Here is a 15,191-nt window from a genome sequence, read left to right on the forward strand (position 1 = left end):
TAAAGTTCAAGATTTGAAGGATGTTAATTCTAATAATTATAAGCATAATTATAAAAAGTTATATAAAGCATGTCTGGGAAAGGTTCTGGGAAACATATAGTAAGCATATACTATACAGCCAGAGACTGCTTTACTTGGTTGTAAAGGCAGAACAAATTTCTTGACTCCTCAGGTCCAGTCCATGGCACTACATACTATATTCTAAAGATTTTAAAGATTTCTATTCAGTTGCAGACATCACTGTTATACCTGAACTTACACTCACCAGCCCCTTTGTTATGTACCTCTCTTCAACGGCTCTTAACTCTCTGCAAATGTCTAAGGAGCCAATCACAGGATAGCAACTCAGTTCATTTAGGCATGTAGACATGGTCAGTGCAAGTATGTAAAACGGAACATCAGAATGGTAAGAAAGGTAAGCATAACATCCTTGTTGTTGACAGACAGGCTGGTCTGATTATTTCAGAAGCTCCTGATCTGTTGGCATTTTCCTGCACAACCATGTGCAGAGTTTATAGTGAATGAGGTAAAGGAATTATCCAGACAGTGGCAGTTCTCTGGGTGAAAATGCTTTGAGATGATAGGAAGGCAACAGCAACTCAAATAACCATTTATTACAACCACGGTATGTCTCTGAACACACAACATGTTGAACCCTCAAGCAGATGGGCTTGAACGGTCTCTGGTCTGATGGGTCTCGAGCTATTCTGCAACATTAAGAGGATAGCCTCAGAATTGAGTATGAACAACATGAATGCATGGCTCCATCCTGTCTATTATTAGCGGTTCATCCTGTTGATGGTCTACTGGTGTGGGGGGTATTTTCTTGGCACTTTAGGCCCCTTGGTACCATGTGAGCATCGTTTAAATGGTGAAACCTAACTATCCCTTTGTGACCACAGTGTACCAATCTGATCACTGCTTCTAGCAAACTAGCGGACCATGTCACAAAGCTCGAATCACCTCCTACTGGTTTCTTCTGCATGAGCTCCATGTACTTAGATGACCTCTACAGATCTCCATTCAACAGAGCTTTGGGGAATCTGCCTCATGGATATAAAACTGACAAATCTGCAGCTGTGAGTCTATATCATTGAAATTATTCTTAACTGTTATATATTCAACGGTTTTAAAAGCTACTGAAAATTTAAAATGTTTTACGTCATGATGAGAATTATGAATGTCATTATTGAAGCCCAACTTTGCACATACAGTATACCGTTTCCTAATGTAGTGGAGTATTATATTTACTTTGTTGTTTCCTGAACTATACTTGTGCCAGTTTCTCTAAGTTACCATTATGGGGAAAATAAAAATTACATATTAGCTGACTGACTTACTATATCATTTATTTGTTTTATTATTACTTATTTTTTTAGTCTTTGCTCTCCTCTCTTGACTTCCCTATCATTCTAGTTTTTGTAGAGCTTAACCATCTTCCCTCAGTCTGGTTCTGCCAGACTGGGTTGTGCTGCATAATATTTTAAGGTCTTTACCTTGGCACCATAATGAAATGGTTAGCAATGTCATTTTATACCATGGGTTTGTACCTCTTGGTCCGCTGTGTAGAGTTTGCATGTTCTCACGTGTCTGAAAACATATTAGGTTGATTCTAAATTAGCTGTTGGTGTGAACAGCTGTCAGCGTCTTTGTATTACACATGTTCAGGCTGTACCCTGCTCGTCGCCCAGCTAGGACTGACTCCAACATCCTGCAATTCTAGTTAGGTAAAAAATATGGATGGAATTCGACTAAAAAGCTTATTATGGCTAAAAACTTTGCATTCTCTGACAATTTGCACATTATGCCCGATGCAAATCACAGCTAGCATTAATTTGGAACTAAAGATTACAGTTTATATCTGACACCAACTCTCCTTAGCATTTGTTTTGTCTCCAACAACTTCTATTGAAATATGGTTGGGCTGAAACAACAGATGTTATTTTCTTCAACAGCCTATTTTTACTGCAGTAAAAACCAACAAACACTCATAATGTGCTCTTGGTTCATCTCTACCACATCTTTCACATTTCACATAGTCATTATGTTTCTTTCCTGTTAATGGCACTGAATTGTGCATCTTCAGCGAGTAAAACTATAATGCATTAAGCATCATTGTCAGCAAGAAGGAAAAAAAACATTTCTACTGTCTCCCTGTCTCTCTCTCTCTCTTTCTTTTTTTTTTTAAATGAATGTGATATATTTTTTTATCCTGTTGTTTACGACCACAAAAGAATTGCATTTTTCTAAGCATGTAAGAGCTGTTGATTTGAAGTGCTGATTCTGAATCTTAATGAGTGGGACATAATGAGCCAGCAGCATGAGTTGTCTCAGCTGATGGTTTATTCAGCGTCTGCTGAACTGATGGGAAGGCTTTTGAGCCGATAGTGTTATTTTTCTCCATGCATACTTGCATTGCTAAGATCATTTTCATTTTTCAATTGTCCCACCAAACACAAAACACTGCATGTTACTGTCTGCAGAGTGGATGCAAGATTTATTGAGATATTTCATAAAAATCACTTTTAACACCCTGGTACTAGGATGCAAGGTAAAAAATTCAACATCTACTCCAATATTCTAATAATTAGGAAAAAAACACTTATGTATTCAAAGAGGAACACTGAAGCAAATTCTTTGAATAAGGCTCAGTTATACACTATTAACAATAAAATAAACTAGGCACAAAATTGTAATGTCTCAAGCAAGTAATCATCTGTGAGGTGAGTGAAGAAATAATTATGATAAAAGATGGTCTGCAGTGCATTTTCCCTCTGAACGTGCTCCACACATTTGATGAGGTGTTTGATTTCTGCGTCTGGGCATTCGTCTTGACTTGAAATGTGGGTTTATTAGTGCAGGAGTAACAAACCGTAAACCACAACCAGTTTTACTTGAGGGGTTGAAAAAAAAAAAAGAAACACACTGTTTCAAGCCAACCGCTCTTCTTTACAAGCCAAGGTCACTGCATCGGCCAAATGTGGCTGGCAGTACATTTGCCGTCCTGCACTCATACCTCTAAAGACTTGTGTCCTCACGGTGTAAACCACAAGCTCATTCCCCTGAGAAAAAGCCTGGGTCAAGCTGATGATTACATCAGGGGGGCAGGCTTGCCAAGTGTTACTATCAGTGCCAAATGCTCTGCTCTTTCTCTCACACATACCAGATTTGTCTACATGCCCATTCAGGCTCTGTCCTCCATTCTATTGTGTGTCTGTGTGTGTTAAACACTCTAGCTCACTCAAAGCAAAACTATTTTACTCAGACATTTTTTACTACTGTTCTCAGATTCTGAAACCCCTTTATGCTGTGAGTCGGTCACAGTACAACTCAACGGAGATCAGTATATATAATATATATATATATTTGCAGCCCTGCGACAGACTGACGACCTGTCCAGGGTGTACCCCGCCTCTCGCCCTATGACAGCTGGGATAGGCTCCAGCGCCCCCCGCGACCCTGAAAAGGATAAGCGGAAGCGAATGGATGGATGGATGGATATATATTTGCACTGCCCTTCAAAAAAGGATTGAAAAAATCTGGAAATGGAGTTAAATTCAGAAGACTATATTTCACTGCAGAATCCATTAGTGCACAGAAGACACGTCACACTTTAGCTGCTCCAGGATGTCGTCACTTTAACACAAATATTCTTTTTCGGGAACATAAAATCTAAAATATATTCACAGAGTTGATTGCGTAAGAACAAAAATAATTAAAACTCTGCACAGCTTCATTAAAGATGTAGAATATATATGAGCTCTATTTTGCTTTCATAGTACAGTTAATTAGTGTAATTAGGTTAATTTGGCATTGGTGTTTTGTTATTTTTTAATTCTTTAATACTAAAATTAAAATGTACCTTTTCAGTTGGTCATCATTTGCGCCGTAATGATGCAGTAACCAATCATGTAATGTAATGTGAGAGATCTAGAGGAAACCAGACAAACTCGACCACACTTTTTAACCCTCCTGTTATGTTGGTTTCCAGGAACACCAATTATGTTCCTGGGTCAATTTGACCCGTGCATGTTTACTCATCCAAAAGTGTGAGAAACCCTGGCATTGATTATTTTACAATTTTCTTGTATAATTTTGATTTTTTTCATTTCCTTTAGTGATGCAGATGACATGTGACATCTCTTCTGTTCTGGGTCAATCTGACCCGCAACATAACAGGAGGCTGAGAACAGTAGACTGAGGACAGCATTCCTGGACCAACATGCAGCTTTTTTTTTGTAAACAGATTTAAAAATCCTGCTCCTTGGTTTTCAGTTAAAACAAAGATGTAGAAGAATGATGCTGCATTTATATTTCAGCTCAGACATATAGCATCTGTCTCATCATCACATCCAGTTCATTTCATGACTCAGAAGTGGTAACAAAACAGATGTGTGACAGAGAATAAAGGTAAAAAAGAATCAAGATTTACCTGCCAGAAGATGGTATCGATTGTGCTGCCCAGAAAGCCTTCTCTTGTTTCAGATGAGAGGAGCTTGGGACCAAGAATCGTCATGAACTCCTCAAAATCAACCTGCCCGTCCCCTGATGGTGAAAGAGAGGACAGATTGTTGATCAATGACGAAGCACTCATGGCATTTGTCATCTAACAAACATCTAAAAATTTTCCCAATAATAAAATCCATCATCGTTAGTTGTTTTCTATCCTATAATGTGATTTATTTTTCTTCTGTGAGCTGCAGATGCACAAAGGAAAGCAGTTATTAGTAAGCAGGAACCTGTGGAGCTGAAAAATCAAGTGCAGTTCCTCTAATGGCCACTTGTGGCAGATATAGTAGAATAGAATAGAATAGAATAGAATAGAATAGAATAATCCTTTAATTGTCCCACAAGGGGAAATTTGGGTGTAACAGCAGCAAGAAGACACATATACAAACTAACAGTACACAAGACACAGAACAGAAACATAAATAATTTTTACATATTTACATCAAGGACAAATACACATATTTACAGCCTGGTAGAAAAAATAAATTTTGATCTATGCAGCAACTTCCTTTTCATTAAAAAGCATGTGGAGGGTGCAGTTTTTACAGTTTAAATACAAAGTTAATTTATGCATTATTAAGAATGTGGCCAGTTTGACTGGCCTCTTGGAAAAAAGTGAATGTATAGACAGTCTTGAGGCCTCTGGAGATTCAAAAGGTTTCTACAATGTGTGGGAGAAAGTGTTGTTCCACCATAAACAGAATTCTGGATGCTGCGCTGTCTTCGCCCTATATTATTTGAGCCAGCATGCTTCAAATAACACAGTTCAATATGACATTTACTATTGAGATGAGACATAAGAAAAAAAACTGAGTTCTGACTAGATCTATAATGCAGACTGTGGAGCAGATCAAAGTTTGCAGCTACTTCATCACTCAAAACATGGAGTCCTGCCGTGAACATCAATTCCAGCAGCACTGATCTCAGATGCCTGCTGATAGTTGTTACAGCTACTGCCAGAACAAAGCATCAAAACTTTGAAGACGGGAACAATTCAAACAAACAGATCAGAGTTTTATATTGATCCAGCTGAATGCCCTTAAATATATAGCCTTTTTTGTCTTATATAATGAAACCCCCAGCAGGGTTTCATTATCTTCCCTCTGTAGCGTTTGCCCGGTTTCATAGTTTCAGTGTTTAAATGACCCAAACCTACACTGACAATAGTTGCTGCACATTATAGGTTATGGGAATTGTGAAAAATGAGATGAGTTGGAAACAAAATCACCAAAGCCCATAGAGAATTGCAGTCTCCGGATTTCAAATAAATTTGCTCACAGACACACTCTGAATTCAGTCCTATTGAACAAAGGCATGACATAAAACCTAAATAAAGAGAAAGTTGATTTTGAACAACAAAACACGTTGAATTCTTTGTCATCTTTGGTCTTTCAAAACCTAGTTTGTCTTTCTTTTCTTTTTTGTGTCCTGTGTTTCTCTGTCACTGTTGTAAACTAATTGCTCTTCTCTCTTCTTCCCACCTGCTCCTGCTTTATGTGCAGATGAGTATCGGGCCTTGTCAGTGGAAAGTTACTGATGCAGGACACCTCTATCTGCCCCTACCACTCCCTTCAATAGCGACACCCACTCTGGAGGATGCTTGGCACAGTAACATGTCATTGACTTCTGCCCATACACATTCAGCAGGGCAAATGCAGGGCTACAGGCCAGATGAAGCAACATCAGGATTCGAGGATGTCAAGCTTGGAAGATGGATGGATGACAGTAGAGGTGAAGGTGGACTGGGTGAAAGGGTTCAAGGTAAGACAGGATGAAAAACAATCATGCATACATTTAGAACAGACTAGTATACACACATGTTATGGGAAGTTGTTTAAAGCGCCACTATTGTTTTTATACTAGGTAAGACTAAAGCATCTCAGGAAAAAAGACACCACCACCAATACCAAAGATGAATCATAATACTCCATAAGCCATATTGTAACATGCACCTCCCACACAAGGTGCACTCTGCACTGCAGAGGCTGCAGCCCCCCTGGAGGTCCAGAGTGGAAATCAAGTGGGCAGAAAAAAATAAATGAATGAACGAATGATCAGCGAGTTAAATACCTGTTTGCGGCAATCCTAGGATATTTTCTGCTCTAGGGAATATGAAGAAGCTCCTCACAAAGCATGGGGGCATGAAGGAAGCCGCTTCAGAATGAATAATTCTAAAGTAGCTCTGAAGTAATGACTAAAATAGCACTCCACTCAGCCACCTGCTTTCCCAGGAGTGACAGTCTGCATTTACTGGAACGAACTGATGGGCTTAAAGAATTAAAAGAAAAGTTTTCCTTTATTTTCTTTTTTTAGAAGGTTATTTTCTTTTTAATGCTGTAAATAGTAAAAGAATGTGATAAAAAAAGGAAAAAGGAGAATGTAAGCTGGGGAATAACTTGCATTAAATGGTTGTGTCAGCTGTTAATTAGCTGTTGAAGGCATTTGGGGCCATGTGAGATGCCCTGAGATGCCCGTACGATTGTGTCAATTTTATTTGAGGTCCAAGTAGGACAGACACTGTTAAACACACAAACCATAACACCTACAAACATTAAACCTTATGGAATAATCCAAAATCCTCCCCCTACTACTTTTAACTAGTACGCCTAAACTACTGAACATAGGTGGTAACTTTTCTTTTTTGACTGATATCTTTGAGAAATGTGGTTTAAATTAATTTGTCACTGAAATCTTTGCCTCTCTGTGTTTGCTCAATTTGTCTGTCATGCCAAAAATGTAACATTTTTAAAACTTTCCGCTCTCTTTTGACAGCTCCTCAGAAACCCATCAACTAAAAAGTGAGTTAAAGTGACTCTTAAGGATTTGCTGCATGGAAGGCAGATCGTGGACCCAAATGCAGAACTTGGCAGACAGAAAATAAACGCAAAATCCACCTTTAATGCTGATCACTCACAGGTAATCCAATTCACAGAGCAGGGAATCCAAAATGTACAAAAATCATAACACACAGGGCAAGGAAACAAACCGCAAAGAGGGATGACATGACAAAGGACAATAGGAGATAATATATACACAGATCAGGCATAACATTGTGACCACTAAAACAATAACAAAAGATGTCTCTTTATCATGGCTCTTGTTAACAGGTGGGTTATATTAGGAAGCATATGAATGTTTTGCCCTCAGAGTTCATGTCTTAGAAGCAGGGGGGGAAAAAAGCAAGCAATCTGAGTGAGTCTAAACACAGGCCAGATTGTGAATGTTAGACAAATGGATCAGAGCATCTCCAAAACTGCAGTTTTTGTGGAGTGTTCCCAGTTTGCAGTGGTCAGCATATATCAAAAGTGGCCCAATGAAAGAACAGTGGGGAACCAGAGACAGGGTCATGGGCAACCAAGGCTCTCTGATGCATGTGGGGAGCAAAGGCTGGCCTGTGTGGTCCGATCTAACGGACGAGTTACCGTTGTTCAGATTGTTGAAAAAGTCAATGCTGGTTCTGATAGGAAGGTGTCAGAATACACAATGTATTACAGTTTGGATGAGACTGCATAGCTGCAGGCAGGCTGACCCCTGTCAGCTGCCAAAAGCACCAACAATGGGCATGTGAGGATCAGAACTGGACCATGGAGCAATGGAAAAGATTGCCTTGTCTGAAGAATCGTGTTTTCTTTCACATCATGTGGCTGGTCGGGTACTTACCTGGGGAATACCTGCTACTAAAATGCACTATAAGAGGAAGGCAAGCCAACCGAGGCAGTGTGCTGCTTTGGGGAATGTTCTGCCGGGAAACTTTGGCTTCTGCCATTTATGTTGAATATGAATGTTACTTTGACACTTACCACCTACTTAATCATTGTTGCAGGCGATGTACATCCTTTCATGGGAACGGTATTCCCTAAAGTTGGGGTGGGCAACTCCAGGCCTCAAGGGCCGGTGTCCTGCAGGTTTTAGATGTGTCCTTGATCCAACACAGCTGATTCAAATGGCTAAATTACCTCCTCAACATGTCTTGCAGTTCTCCAGAGGCCTGGTAATGAACTAATCATTTGATTCAGGTGTGTTGAGCCAGGGTGAGATCTAAAACCTGCAGGATGCCCGCCCTCGAGGCCTGGAATTGTCCACCCCTGCCCTAAAGGCTATGGCCTCTTTCAGCAGGATGATGTGCCCTGCCACAAAGGAAAAGTGCTTCAGAAATGGTTTGAGGAGCACAAAAGTGAGTTTCAGGTGTTGACTTGGCCTCAAAAGTTTCCCAGGCTCAATCCAATCATGCATCTGTGGGATGTACTGGACAAACAAGTTTGATCAAGCCCCGCCGCATAACTTACAGGACTCAAAGGATCTATTGCCAGCATCTTGGTGCCAGATACACAACACATCTTCAGGAGTCTAGTGTAGTGTGACCAGCACAATATTAGGGAGGTGGTCACAGTGTTATGCCTGATTTGTGTGCATATGTCAGATAACAAGGGGAGAGGTAAAAGGTGGGAGGAGAGCTAAAACGAATATAGAAAACAAGACAAAGGAAGTAAAACCCAACAACAACCAAATAGAACAGAAAAACAAGACTAACTTGACACAAGGAGACAAAATTGAAGAAACACAATGGCAACACAAAAGGTATCAACAAGAACTAAAAAAGGTACAGACAACAAAAACCTCATAAACACGAAAAAGCCAAAAATAACACGCTTAAAGAAAACTATAAAGAATATAGAGCTTTAATGTCTGAAAACCAAAAGAAAGCATGAACCTGCAGAAATTGAAAACAGTAAAAAAAAATTAAGGGCATTAAAAAATTATCTCCAGTGTGAGAAAGCGGAGCTATGAACAATCTCAGGATTTAGCAATACACACAAAATCCACTGATTTATGTGCATATTACTACAGCGAGCATTAAATAGTTTACCCCAGTGTTGTACATTTTATTCCCTCCACTTCTAAGAAGGTGTTTCTCCCCAGTGGTGCTGTCAGGAAGGCAGCTCCTCTGGGAAACAATGTGTTCAGTTTGCTTCTTGCTACATTGTTGTATCGGTTTATGTAATTCCAAGCCTGTGTGCATGAATACTTCTACAACGTGCATTAACACATGCATTAGTTCAGTTGTTTTAGTAGCACCCAAACTTTTTACTTCCATTACAGAAGATAAACCAGATAAAAACTCGTGTGCAAACTGAATGACAACAAGCCATGTTGATTGTCCAATTTGATAATTACTACTGTTTAAATTATTCCTCGATGCTGTACCAAACATGCACAAAGCCTCAAAGAAAAACAAACAAACCACAGTACAGGGTAATTCACTCTTCCCTAAAACACCACAGTTGCATCTCAGCTCCCATTTTGATGTATCCGCAGTTTCTGACAGCTGAACATTATGCACAAAGTCACTGAGTCACTTTCTGTGTCTGTCATAGCCCAAGCCACCTGCTTTTGAACAGTTTCTTCCTGTGTTATGTCACAACCAAGCATTTCATTTCAGCTGGAAACAGAACAATGAATTATTAAAGAAATATGCAGAATCCTGCTCACTGTAAAGATAACAAATCAGGCAAATGACAGGAGGGAATAAAAGCAAATGTTGGTATTCAGAATTGACAGATTGAAGACATGACCATTATCAGTACAACAAAGAACAAGTGTAATCTGAGTGAACAACAAAGACTGGTGCAATGCTGTGATTAGGAACAAAGAAGAGGAGTCACACCTCTGCATGAAGGGCAAACAGAGCTCAGCAACTATCACATGGATTGGTTTGGCAGAAGAGAGAAGCAGAACACATAACCGATCAGTATCTTCTGGAGATCAGCTGGAGTTGGCAGCTGGGCAAAGAATCAATGGCTGTGAAAGAGCCTCACAGCTGCCCACCTGGCCAGGATACAATCACCATCATCCATTCCCACTCATCTGCTAATACCCTTACTCTCCCTCATTCAGCGCCCCCTTGACGCTCTTCATCAATACATTGCTGGACATACACACGAGAAGAGAATTGCTGAATTGCAAAATAATTTCTTTCAAACAACATGTGCTGAATTTTTTTCTTATATTTGTTTGTGCACTGTGTGTTTCTTTGAGGTCATTTAGCTCATGCAGGATTTGATGTGTGTGTTGGCAGATGACAATACCCATAACATTTCCAGTTAAGCTCCCAGTACTCCACAGTTCCATGTTTTAAGCCTATTTGGAAACACAACCTACCTCCTACTGGCCTCCTGCATTAGTGCCATCTCTTTTTTGATCCGAGTTACCTTATTCTATGTTCATTTTCAAAATTAGACTGTATCCTGACTCTGTATTCAGCCAGCTCCAGCATTCAATACTGCCCAAATAAAGAAAAATCCCCAGTATTTTGCTAAAGACATTTATCGATACAAACAAATTGACCTAGTTGATTAAAAGAGGTTTTTGAAACCACAGCAAACTCAGATTCAATACACTAAGATAAATGACAAGAAAGGGAATAAATAAACAAACAGCTCTGGACGTTGGTGACAAAAGCTGCTGTGACAAAAGTAACCTCAACTTCTGGTTGCGGCAGACGATGCAACAAGATCCGGCCCTGAGGCACAGCAGCAGTTAGGGTCTCCGGGGATTCTGTGGTGGATGAGTCAGAAGCATAAAGGCAGTCTAACTTCTTAAACTTTAATATTCAGCCTTGAACATTTATAGTATTCCACTCTTTCTGAGACTGAAAAGCACTTATCAAAGCCTCTGATAGAAACATGAAAAATGTGAATATTTTTTCAGCAATCTGACATTTGCATATTGCATTTTCCCATCCCAGTCTTATATAATTTTAAGAGTCTACCCTTTATTAAATGTCAGTCACAGTTAACGTAGACGACCGTATTGGCAGAAATGCTCTGTGCAAAAGAAGAGAAAGCTTAAGTTTGTATTTTCTTGGTGCTGAGAGTGTTCTCTCTGAGGACAAAAAGTTCAAATGTCTCAGGTGAGGACAGTGCTGCAGAAATAAAACTCAGCTAATTTCTTTATGTTGCAAGAATCTTATACATGTTGTTGTTATAATGCATTTTTTTAAATGTACTTTCACACACCAGACTGTCAAGTTATGAAGGAACTACAATGACATTATACAAATTGTACTTGCTGGGCAACCATTGTGAAAACCCACCTAACCGACAAAAACTATGCCCATCTCACGCATGCATACTTTTGATTAATCTCCAAATTTCTTCATTTACTTTGCTCTCCTTGGGCATCAATTTCACTTTGATAATTCAATGTGTCAAGAGGATAAAGCAAGTAGCTGAAAACAAGAATAGTACAAAGTCATGCAGGCATGAATAAATGTTTTATGCATGAGACGGTGGGAGATGTAATCAGTGCATCTGAAGCCTAAAGAGTGAACAGAGAAATATTGCAGTTTACCGTAGATATTTGTGAAGTTACCCGTTGATAAGACAATAAAAACTGACGGTGTGTACATTTTTATTATGCAACACATGAGGGAAGATCCCATTCTGCGCTGCACAGAGCATTTTTACATGTGTGTGTGTGTACATGTGACTCACCATCCATGTCTAGTCTCTGCATGATAATGGCCAGCTCCACCTCACTGGGCATGTAACCCAGAGACCGCATGGCCATGCCCAGCTCCTGTTTGGAAATGAACCCGTTTCCATCACGATCCAGCACCTTAAACGCCTCTCTGATCTCTGCCAAGACAAACAGGATATCGACTCAGCATCTATAAATAGGGCTTACCCCTCCTGCTCCCAGTTTGGGGAATCAAACACTTATTCAGCGTAGTTATTTTTCTTGGTCTTTCGCATTTCTGGGATTCCTTTCTTTGGCAATGATATGCTTCTTGAGACTTTTATTTCACAATACATTCAATGAAGTCAAACTTTCACCTCATTCATCATCATCATCATCATCATCATCCACAGTCCTTCCTCTATCTTCTTCCCTCTCCCTTACTTCCTGTCTGACCTAGCTTTGGGCTGTGTGATGCAATTGGTCTCGCACCACTGCCTCAAGTTAACAAGATCAATTCAGACCATTGATTCATTTTCTCCACCTGCTGTCACAGCCACTGTCACCTCAGCTTTTCATGATTTCACCTTCTCCACTGTAACCTGCTGGTATATGATATTATCTTTGATTGGCGCTTTTTGAGGAATGTATACAAAAAAGAAATCAATTTGAGCCAAAGGTTCACACTTCAGAATGCTCTAATATCCCTAATAGGGTCAACGCAGACATGTAGTTCTGGCTGTGAACAGAAAAGCTGAATCCACCTTCTATTTAAACCTTCTGTCTATGAGGGGCAGCCAATCAGGAGAAACTTGGCTCAAAGTGGGAGAGAAAAGGCATTCAAATTGTTCATTTAAGTCAATGAATGAACTTAAGAACTGCACTGAGGCCGATTATGAGGCAAATTATTATTATTTTTAACTGTATATTATGTCGACTCCAAGAATAAAAACATAAAATCTAAAATGAGCAGATTAGGTCTGCTTCAATCATCCAAAGCTACGCTAAAAGAGGTAGTTAGAGTGGGACTTGCTTCACTGCTTTTCGTCCCTTATAAGCATTAAATTTGTGACCTTTAGGATATTGGATTTTTCCTTCAGTCGATAGAACCATTTACTGTGTAGAATAACACCCCTACCTATGCTATTCAACAGATAAGAGAAAAAACACATTTTCATCTTCCCATCCTGCTAAACATCCTTCTTTGTTGTTGCCTAATAAACACTGAAGCCTTGTTTTTTGCTGTAGTGTGGTTTAGCATGTTCTGGCTGTTCGAGTCACCAGTGCTTATGAGAATACATGTAACAGCAGGGAAGATAAACTACAGGGGAATAATAAAACTGAAAATACCAATTTGGTGAAGCTCGTGTGTAACGTTCAGCTCCTTTTGCGATTGAAAGCAATGTTGATTCAGCTAAATGATCATTTTACAGTGTAGTTTGCCTTCTGTTGAATAAGACTGCAAACATACAGTCAGAGAAGGACTACTTTTGTCGCCACCGTTTATCATTGCACAGTGTTTTTAAACTCACAAGGTATGTAAAAATTTTGCACTGTTAATGGACCATTCATCATCACAGAACGAAAAAAAAGTTTATTCCCACAGCCACAGGTGTGAATGTATGTGTAGTAAAGCAGTGAAGACAGTGTAGTGAAGACAAGGGATGAGTGGATCTGCATTCTTACACAGTGACCATCAGAAAATCTTGACCCAGATACACCAGAAACCCCAAAATGTTACCCGGTGACTTCCTAGATGCGGCTTCCCACACTGGTCACATCATTTGATAAGAGAATAAGTTCGTCATATAAAAACTGTTTCTGCTTTATAGAATGATTTGAGAAAGCTTTAAATTGATAATGAACATGCATATTCAATACCATTTATCTGGATGTACCGTTTTCAGTAGGAGAAACGTTTCATCACTCATCCAAATGACTTCTTTAGTCATCTGAGCAACTGAAGCTGAGCTCACCAATTCTCAGACCAGAGACAAAAATGCCTTATTTTTACACAGCTGGTTCAGTAACTGCTTGATGTGTGATCAAGCCATCAGTAAAAGAAGTCAGCAGGCTTCACTGTGCTTTAATAAATACATATTTCATAAGTGTGCCTACAGATAAGAGAGGATGCATGGTAAGAAAAGGGAGAGAGACAGACAGGCGTCTGGTGTTTTTTTTAAATAGAAGAGGAATGTCACTTCTCTGAAGAACACTATGACTGCATGACATGCATGAGCACGCTGTTGAGCACTGAATAATTTGAGACGGGAGAGCACAGTAGATGGTTTATGGGGGCGATCGTGGCTCAAGAGTTGGGAGTTCGCCTTGTAATCGGAAGGTTGCCAGTTCGAGCCCCAGCTTGGACAGTCTCAGTCGTTGTGTCCTTGGGCAAGACACTTCACCCGTTGCCTACTGGTGGTGGTCAGAGGGCCCTGTGGCGCCAGTGTCCAGCAGCCTCGCCTCTGTCAGTGCGCCCCAGGGTGGCTGTGGCTGCAATGTAGCTTGCCATCACCAGTGTGTGAATGGGTGGATGACTGGTTGTGTAAAGTGCTTTGGGGTCCTTAGGGACTAGAAAAGCGCTACACAAATGCAGGCCATTTACCATGGTTTAACCCAATCCTTCCCAGGAAATGTAAAAGCAGAGGACATTTACCAAATCACTATGGAAGCAACAACAACAACAATAAAAAACAGTCACAATCAGTTTACATCACATCCGAGACTCAGAATCAAATCCCTGCAAACAAAATGTATATTTGATGGTAGCTAGTGTTTGTTTTTGTAATATTCTCACAAGTGCATAAAAGTAATCAAAAAATGGTTGGATGATAGCAAATATTTTAATGACAAATGAGAAAGAAAAAAAAAGTCTTAAATAAATGACATTGTGTTGCAATTAACTGCTTTGCAAAGCAACACACTAAAAGCATTTTATCTTCTCGCAAATGATTGGGAATAATAAAGGATAAATGGTGTGTAAATAATGAATTGTGCCATTAAGCAAAGAAGAGTGCCAACTGTAGATAAATAAGAGGATTTTGTCCCTGTTGACCTTTTTCAAAATGGCACGCTACTGCTTCCCCAACCAGCTGGTCCTGAGCACGTAAAACATCATCATCGTTTGCAAGAACACGAGACACTTTTCTGGAAATAATGTGTCCCAGGACACACACACACACACACACACACACACGCTAACAACCCATCACATCAAAGGCATA

At 39.8% G+C, this 15,191-nt stretch overlaps 1 protein-coding gene across 3 annotated transcripts in view; it reads right to left on the bottom strand.

The window, feature by feature from the left end:
• The window catches only part of caln1 (calneuron 1), a 62,989-nt gene that overhangs the window by 33,597 nt on the left and 14,201 nt on the right, over positions 1-15,191 (bottom strand). For all 3 annotated transcript variants that reach the window (XM_026191994.1, XM_026191993.1, XM_026191992.1), the window contains 2 exons: positions 12,003-12,146; positions 4,433-4,545 (listed from right to left, as the gene is read on the bottom strand). In XM_026191994.1, coding sequence (XP_026047779.1) covers positions 4,433-4,545; positions 12,003-12,146 — 257 coding nt within the window. The remainder of the gene's footprint in view (positions 1-4,432; positions 4,546-12,002; positions 12,147-15,191) is intronic.

Source organism: Astatotilapia calliptera, chromosome 14 (assembly GCF_900246225.1).
Source record: "Astatotilapia calliptera chromosome 14, fAstCal1.2, whole genome shotgun sequence".
NCBI lineage: Eukaryota > Metazoa > Chordata > Actinopteri > Cichliformes > Cichlidae > Astatotilapia > Astatotilapia calliptera.